The 8,723-nt window shown below is 42.0% G+C and overlaps 1 protein-coding gene and 1 long non-coding RNA gene across 5 annotated transcripts in view; one reads left to right on the forward strand and one right to left on the reverse strand.

The window, feature by feature from the left end:
* The first annotated feature begins 242 nt into the window (after positions 1–242).
* Positions 243–8,723, forward strand: part of LOC127627850 (uncharacterized) — a 258,329-nt gene continuing 249,848 nt past the window's right edge. Inside the window, exon 1 of the long non-coding RNA XR_007968576.1 lies at positions 243–332. This is a non-coding gene — a long non-coding RNA (uncharacterized LOC127627850). The remainder of the gene's footprint in view (positions 333–8,723) is intronic.
* The window catches only part of LOC127627828 (cingulin-like protein 1), a 66,275-nt gene continuing 65,013 nt past the window's right edge, over positions 7,462–8,723 (reverse strand). For all 4 annotated transcript variants that reach the window (XM_052104403.1, XM_052104400.1, XM_052104402.1 and 1 more), the window contains one exon: positions 7,462–8,476. In XM_052104403.1, coding sequence (XP_051960363.1) covers positions 8,353–8,476 — 124 coding nt within the window. In that variant the 3' untranslated portion in view covers positions 7,462–8,352. The remainder of the gene's footprint in view (positions 8,477–8,723) is intronic.

An 8,723-nucleotide genomic window follows, 5' to 3' on the forward strand; every position in this document is an offset into this window, starting at 1 on the left:
GAGCACTAGAGGGCGCCACTTGCTCACACAGCACTGACTGAAGAAACAGTCTTTTAAGGTTTAATAAATCGCATGAAGCCAAATAGTGATTTCAATCTTAATTCGATCAATCATGCAGCATTAATGGATAATAGATAATGCAGTTCAGAGCACTAGAGGGCGCCACTTGCTCACACAGCACTGACTGAAGAAACACAGTTTTTTAAGGTTTAGTGATTTCAGTCTTAATTCGATCAATCATGCAGTATTAATTGATAATAGATAATGCAGTTCAGAGCACTAGAGGGCGCCGCTTGCTCACACAGCGCTGACTGAAGAAACAGTCTTTTAAGGTTTAATAATCGCACAAAGCCATATAGTGATTTCAATCTTAATTCGATCAATCATGCCATTTTAATGGATAATAGATAATGCAGTTCAGAGCACTAGAGGGCGCCACTTGCTCACACAGCGCTGACTGAAGAAACAGTCTTTTAAGGTTTAATAATCGCACAAAGCCATATAGTGATTTCAATCTTAATTCGATCAATCATGCAGCATTAATGGATATCATACCGATATCTCAGAAGTCAAAGTCTGCTTGTTTTAAAAAGAAAATAATGGTTTCCCTCATCATGTAGCTTAAAAGTAAGTTCGGCTTTCACGACTGTCACTTCCGTGTTCGCCGCATTAACGTGAGAATAAGACAGACGTTTTTTAAATATTACATGCACTTTTGAGTGCCAAACCTTCTACATATTGTGGCCATTATTATATCTGGATTGTGCCTTTAAGTTTTTATACAGTTTGTTACTAATTAAATATAAATCAGCGATCGTTTTTGCATTTTGCGCATTCGTAGGCTTATAACCGATGTTCAGATGGTTTTAATTTGGTCAATAATTGGCTGATAAATATCAGGAGCCGATACATCGGTGCATCGCTAGTTACTATAACAGTTTGTTTGTTTTTCATGTTACAGTAAAGAAACATTTTATTTTCCCAAATGTATTTTCTCTTGATTGGAAAATGTTCTTGACAGGTTTTAGGGATTAATCCCATTTATGTATGGTTAATATGAGTTACTGAGGTCTGCACTAGAAGCACATGCTCAAACTCAAAATTATAAATAACCTTTTTTGTTTTGTTTTATCTGACGGTGCCAAAACAGACGTATTGTGCCATATCACTCTTGTTTTACTGTTCTGAAGTCTCTCCACAGGGCTTTAACTGAATGAGCGCTTGATGAATGTTTATTTCCATACTTTGATGTTACTTGTATTTCAGGCATGCTATAGAATGAGCGATCGGACAGGCCTTTAAATGTGACAATCTCTGGAACAACCATTCACATTTGCATTCATGAAACAGTTTCTGAAGAACTTCTGAACCGGCTCTCTTTAGCTTCTCGTGTATGTTTTACTGATTTAGTACATCGTGTGGTTAAAGGAATGGCTTTATGAAACAAAGTGAATTTGTCTGAAGGTTTCTCTCTTTCTTCTTGTGCCTGTAAAAATCTACTGACCAATGAACTTTTAGGTATTTTACTGCATTAAAAGTATATTTGGCAAATTAACACGAACATGTAAAGCAGGTAAAAATGCCTCCATAGTTGTCTTTGAGAGACTTTGTTTTTGAGTTATGTGTGCACTGTTACTAAAGAATAAAGAGAATAAAACGAGTGTTGCGAATCTTATGTTCCATGTGTGAATGAGAGAATGTGTAGGGCTGTCACACATCCAGGATTTTCCAGGTTTTTGCCCATCTGTCCTGGGATAAATAAATTCCATTCCGGGATGCATTGAAGTACTTTCCCGACGAGTTCACACATATGAACCCTTGTTTGAAAGCACGCTATACAAGGGGGAGAATTACATGCATTATCTTATATGATTCATAAAAACTGATTCATTTTAGTGAACTACTTTGATCAGAACACTTCTTTAAACTTCTGGAAAACATGCCAAAAAAACAAAAAGGACTTCCTTTACCTGTAAGATCTTTTAGGTTCATTATGCCAAACACAGAAGACAAAAAAAAAAAAGACTTTTTAAGATTTACGCATTTTAATTTCATAAACTTCCATCAATTCAAATTTTGTGATCTTTAATTAAATTAGTGAGATTTTAAAAAATATTTAAAAAAAATTATAATAATTTATTTGAACATTTTTAGAAGATTTTTTTTTAAATGAATTTTGTTAAAGATTATTCAATTCAATTTAATGGAAATTTGATGTGAAATTGAAACGTGTAAATCTTGAAATGTGTGAAATAATTTTTGAGTGAATGTTTATGTACATTTATTTTATTTCCTTATTTTTTATGTTTTACTTTATACATAACTTTACACTTTATACATACATTTTAAAACATTTAAATGTTCAGTGTGAATGATAATCTTAAGAAAACTGCTTTGGGACAGAATAAGTAAATAATTAGTTAAACTTGTACACAAATTTTTTTTTTTTTTTTTTACACATTTCAATTTCATAATATTCTATAAAATTTTAATTAAGTAATCATTAACCAAATGAATAGAAAAAATAAATAGATTTTTTTAAATAGATCATTTATTTTGATGGAATTTTGCAATGAAATTGAAATGCGTATCTTAAAAATAGGCAAAAATATTTAATAAATATTTAATAAAATAATATTTTATTATTTGTTTGATTTATATGCTATAACTGTGGTAATTTCCATATCAAACAAAGAGTAGCTTAAACCGTTTTTTGGTCATTGATCAGGTGTCCAGGAAATTTACAAGCATTTAAAATGTATTGGCGAAATATGAACGCACAATATGGCGGGTGTATATAGGGAAGTTCCGCCTTACAGGTAAAATAGCCAATCAGGTTTTAGATACAAACATCACCTGTCAATCAACTCGCTATCACGCATGTGTATCAGCTGAACCAGCCTGAAAAATGGCTTTTTTTTTTTTGCATGACCTGAGCTAAAGAAGCACAATATATGATACCATTGTCAGATTTTACTACTGATTTGAAATATGTTCTGTGTTCGCCATTTCAGTCTTGCCCCATTTAAGTAGATAGGAGCCCGACAGCTTAAATGCCCAAGGGGTATCCCGCCCAAAAGGGCTAAAGACCCACTGAATGTTTGTACTCAGTTTGAGCAACTTAGTAAATCATTTGAATTGAACAGTTTGCTGAATCCCGTCTCAAGTCATTACGGTTAGATATTAAAGTAGACGGAAATTGTGTTGAATATGTTTGTCCCAACTGCAGACAAAAAAAAGAGCCCACCCAGCTAGCAAAAAAAGGTCCCCAAAATTTCCTTTTAACATCTTCGTGTAGGGTTCTTTAAAGGACGTTTAGAGGGACCTTTATGCCACGTTTGCTACCAGACATTTGAACGTCCCCTCGGCGTCCTTTCATCGTCACGTTCAATATACGTCGTTCACGCCATTGAAACCAAACATAAAATCGATCCAATTGGTTTGCTTAACTTACGTAGAAACTATGTTGATTTCAGTTGAGTGAAACTTTGCTATACATTCAACACATTTTCTACTTTCCATTTTAAAATCCCAAATAGCCTACTTAAATGAAAGAAATCTGACTTATCCCAACAAAGAATGCTACCGAGGCTTCATGTTTGCTGATCACTGTGGAGTGGAGGGGTTCGGGGCCGGGTCGGAATATCGCGCGCCCGGTCCCCAATCGGCCTGATGAGGCGCGCGAGGGATAAAGGTGGCCGGTGACGATTGTTCGAGAGAGAGAGAATTACGGGCATGTCCGCTTGTGTGTTTGTTTATGTTGTGTTTTAAGTTTCTTATTAAATTATTATTTATGTTGACAAGCCGGTTCTCGCCTCCTCCTTGCCCAACCTTTAACTGTTTTACATTGGTGCCGAAAGCCGGGAGGGAGGAGGGATGCCCGTCGCAGAGTCCACGACACTGCCATCCACCCTGGGGAGCGCCGCTGCCATCTGCCGGGTGACGGAGTAACCCGACCGCCCGGATGCGGGGAACGGCCGTCGTCCACGGGGCAAGTGGGGACGGGATAACCCGACTGCCTAGAGCGAGGGAGCCGCTGCCGGGGGCGGAGGAGTGCCCTGCCATCCCCAGAGACGCGGAGGGGTCAAGGGAGACCGCAAGAAACTCTCCGACCGCCCGGAGCGGTAGGGCCGCTGCCAGGGGCGGAGGAATGTCCCCATTTGCTGCCAGGAAAGCGGAGGCGCATTCTGCCCGCTGGGGGTCGAAGGTTTCACTCCGGTTCACCCGGAGAGGAGCGGCTGTCGTCCGCCTGAGTGTGGAGAAGTGTTCGAGGACCACGCGACGGTACATCAGGGTTTGGTGTTCATTGTCCAAAAATTTTGCCAAGCTCCGTGCCCGGGGCACTAAGGGGACGATTATTTTTGAATGTTCAATATGTAATCGGGACATTACAACGTCCTTTTCATCTGTTGCTATATCTCGCCCTCTCAACTTCAGCCTGTCCCTGAATACTGTACATATATCTTCCCCCAGATCCATGATCCCAGGGCTCCTGCCATTTCTTCATTACTGCCACCCTGATTAATCGTTTCCCTTCCGATTTACTCTGTGATACTTAGCAATTTGTGGATGTCTTAAAGCCTGCTTAGCTAGGTGGTCCTCCTCCTCATGGCCTTCAACTCCTACATGAGCCAGCACCCATAAAAAGAATACCGCCATGCCTAATTTCCGTACTACAAACAGGCTCTGCAGGAGCCAAAGGAGCAATATCAAAATCAGTAAATCCCACCTGTGCCTCCTTATCGACTGTCCATCCAAAGCATTTTATTTGACCATACTCGTATTTCCAACAATCTTCCAACCCTTTTTTCTAACTGGATGTCTCTCCAAATGACCCCTTAAGATAGTCCAGTATGCCATACTTAATTTATTCCTTTGGTATTTCTAAAGGCATCTCCCCCATCTCCACTCGTATTGCTGAAACGGGCAATGATCGAAATGCTCCACAGAATATGCGCAAAACTTGATATTGCATCGTCATGTATTAGATGCTGAACCGTATATCATACTTCCGTAATCAAATGAATGCACAATACAAATTTCTGGCAGCTTGCACCCCTGTCAACTCCTGCCAAGCATCTTAATATGTTGTTGCCGTTTCTCTCTCTTCTCGGGGCAGCGGGGGTGGTATTGCACTCGCTCTATCGCACCGTTGTCACAAAAAGAGAGCTGAGCCGGAAGGCAAAGCTCTCAAGCTACCAGTCAATTTTCGTTCCTACCCTCACCTATGATCATGAAGGTTGGGTCATGACCGAAAGAACTAGGTCGCGAGTACAAGCGGCCGAAATGGGCTTCCTCAGAAGGGTGGCGGGCTTCTCCCTTAGAGATAGGGTGAGGAGCTCAGTCATCCGTGAGGAGCTCTGAGTAGAGCCACTGCTCCTTTGTGTCGAAAGGAGTCAGTTGAGGTGGTTTGGGCATCTGGTAAGGATGCCCCCTGGCCGCCTCCCTAGGGAGGTGTTTCAGGCACGTCCAGCTGGGAGGAGGCCTCGGGGAAGACCCAGGATTAGGTGGAGAGATTACATCTCCACACTGGCCTGGGAACGCCTCGGGGTCCCCCAGTCAGAGCTGGTTAATGTGGCTCGGGATAGGGAAGTTTTGGGCCCCCTGCTGGAGCTGCTGCCCCCGCGACCCGACTTCGGATAAGCGGTTGAAGATGGATGGATAAATAATTAAGAGCCCCACTTTCAACAACAAATCAAACACACCCACCAAGACTTCTATTGACTTGTGCTTGTTTTATATCAGCTTCCAAACAGAGAACACAATCCATAGTGTTTCATCATTTCCGGGAAGTCACTCTGAAATGGGGGACATTTTTTTCCAATTATGCAAATCAGCCTAAAAATTACCACATGTTCCATCAATTTGCACAGATTAGATGTCTAGGCTATGGACCTGAAGTTAATAGTTGCCAATGATCTTTTCCTGGCTATGCAATTGCTATAATAACCCCATGTTTCCAGGAAGAGGGTAGGTTCCCTGTTGGGTAGATTCCGGTAGGTTAGGTTAGCCAAGGTTAACCCTAACCCCAGGGAAAGGGGGGGGGGGGTGTACGTCATGCCGGGGGCTCCCCGGCCTGAGAGAATGGGGGAGGAAAGTGGCAGGGCGGAGCTGGGTCGTGATTTCACACACCCGGCCACTAATTGGGCTGGTTATGCCCGAGACGGATAAGGGCTACCGGAGATGGCAGTGCGACAGAGAGAGAGTTATGGGCAGCTGCCTGACACCTGCGTGTGTGTCTTTCGGTTAAGTTTTATATTAAACTATTATTTATATTTTCAAGCCGGATCTCAGCTCCTCCTTTCCATTAACCCCTTTACAACCTGTTAACTGGACATGCGAATACCGTGTCTCTGTAAGCGAGCGATGCAATAAAACTAATCACTTGTTTTCATCGCAAGCTCGCAATGTTGGAGTGATAATTTTGTCTCGTTACGTCTTGTCGGTCCCTTATAACACAACTAGTAAGGCAGAAACTGCAAAAACATGTTGTGCTACCATCTGTAGGGTGAAGAGAAGCACTGAAATCATACCCATGCATCATCCCGAAGACCTGTTACACCTCTGATCTCTCTAAAGCTCCATCTGATGCATTCATCTGAGCTATCGTCTCCGCCACGTGAATCAGTCATTATATAAATAATATTCTCCCCAATTTGGAAAGCCCAATTCCCAATGTGCTCCAAGTCCTCGTGGTGGCTTAGTGACTCAATACGGGTGGCGGAGGACGAATCTCAGCTGCCCCCACATCGGAGACCGTCAATCCGCACGTTACCATGGAGACGTAGCACGTGTGGAGGCTTCACGCTATTCTCTGCAGCATCCACGCACAACTCGCCACATGCCGAACCAAGAGCGAGAACCACATTATAGTGACCACGAGGAGGTTACCCCATGTGACTCTACCCTCCCTAGCAACCGGCCCAATTTGGTTGCTATAGGAGACCTGGCTGGAGTCACTCAGCACGCCCTGGGATTCGAACTAACGAACTCCAGGGGTGGTAGTCAGCGTCTATACTCGCTGAGGTACCCAGGTCCCTGTGATTGGCTCTTTTAACTGTAAGGCGGGACTTCCTTTCTACGGCCGTTGACCGTTGGGTGCCCCCAGAGCTCCTTGGTTGGGCGTTCCAATTTCTCCCATTCATTTCAATAGAAGTTCAAACGCTCTGTGCGTGACAATGTTGTAGCCTATGATTATGACTAGCCATAACACCGCCAAAAGATCTTTAATATCAGTGCATTAGTTTTGCGGAGAGCCAGTACAAAGGCCGAACTGACCAGTGGCGGAGAATAAACGACCCTCTGAGAAATCAAAGTTCTTCAGAAACATAATGATATTGTTTGTTGATCTTCAATCCTAAACCTTTAAGTTCATGACTCAAACTGTAACGGCTAATCAGGCCATAAATTGAAGGTAAATAGAGAAATGACACGGCTTCGAGGTACGAATGTGTGTAAAATGAAACCCACAGGTCAGAAATCTTGGTTTAGAATATTTTATTCCACATTAATCTTAGAACCACAGACAAAACGACTTTTGTTGTTCAGGTGGCACCAAATGCAGCGTGTGATCATCCAACGTTGCTATACAGTAAAACCCTCATTAAATTTACATTCTTTTGGACACATGCACATTTTAATTAAGTGTGCTACTTGGGTTCTCCTCAACATATATACCGTCCACTAATTTCAACTGATTAATATCCTTCAACAGAATTAATATACGTCACACCCGGTCTCAGTCACACATTTATCTCTGTTTTAATGCACACACACACACACACACACACACACACACACACAGAAATAATATTCCCGTATATTCATGAAAAGCCAAATAAATGCATGCAGTACAAGATGAAAAGTCCCAAAATACATCATAAATAAAACCTTAAACTGGGAACGATCAGCAGGATGTCAGATTAACATTCATTATGATTATCTCTTTGATTGTCGATACATATGTAAACAAAGACTATTAAAAGCATTAACAACAATGACAGAAAAATAACAGAATAGACACGTAGTTGGATAACCAATTAACTACTGAATATCTTCCTGTAATCTGAAGGAATCAGAGACGAATGCACATATCAGATTTGACGGTTTCACCCCATTTAAAGTATTGGGCCGTGAAGCTCTTACAGGATCTGGTTTGGTGTTTTCCGTGTCGTGTCTCCTCTCGGATTCAATGTTTGTGAGAAGTTTGACAGTAGGACGAGTCGGCGACTCTGGTCTCCGCTGGTGGTTTTAATGTTTGGATGCAGGTTGATGCTTCAGGTGGGTCCCGTTGGCCTGTGTTTGTTTGGATGAATCTGAAAGTTCTGGTGTGTTTTGGATGGGTGTTTAGGGTCACACCTGTGTCACATGCTTTTCTGTGGATTTGGACTCGTTGTTGTTCTCATTCTGTTCCTCTTCCACTTCCACACTCAGATCCAGTTTCAGGTTCTCCAGGGTATGTCTCGACTCTTTCCTCCTGCAGGACGCAAATGAACATGAGATGAATATCTACATTAATGATCATCTAATATGCAAATGCAGATGCTATAATCCCATCAGAGTCATTCAAGTGTAAAGTACCAGCTGTTTTCAGCAGGGGGCAGGGAGCGAAACTCCAGCTCTACACACTCAGGCTGGCGGGACACTAATCTGGAGACGCGCTTAATGCAACGCAACCGAAGTCTGACGCATGTGTACATTGATGCATCCTTGGAAAAGTCCTT

The sequence above is a fragment of the Xyrauchen texanus genome, chromosome 34, assembly GCF_025860055.1.
Source record: "Xyrauchen texanus isolate HMW12.3.18 chromosome 34, RBS_HiC_50CHRs, whole genome shotgun sequence".
NCBI lineage: Eukaryota > Metazoa > Chordata > Actinopteri > Cypriniformes > Catostomidae > Xyrauchen > Xyrauchen texanus.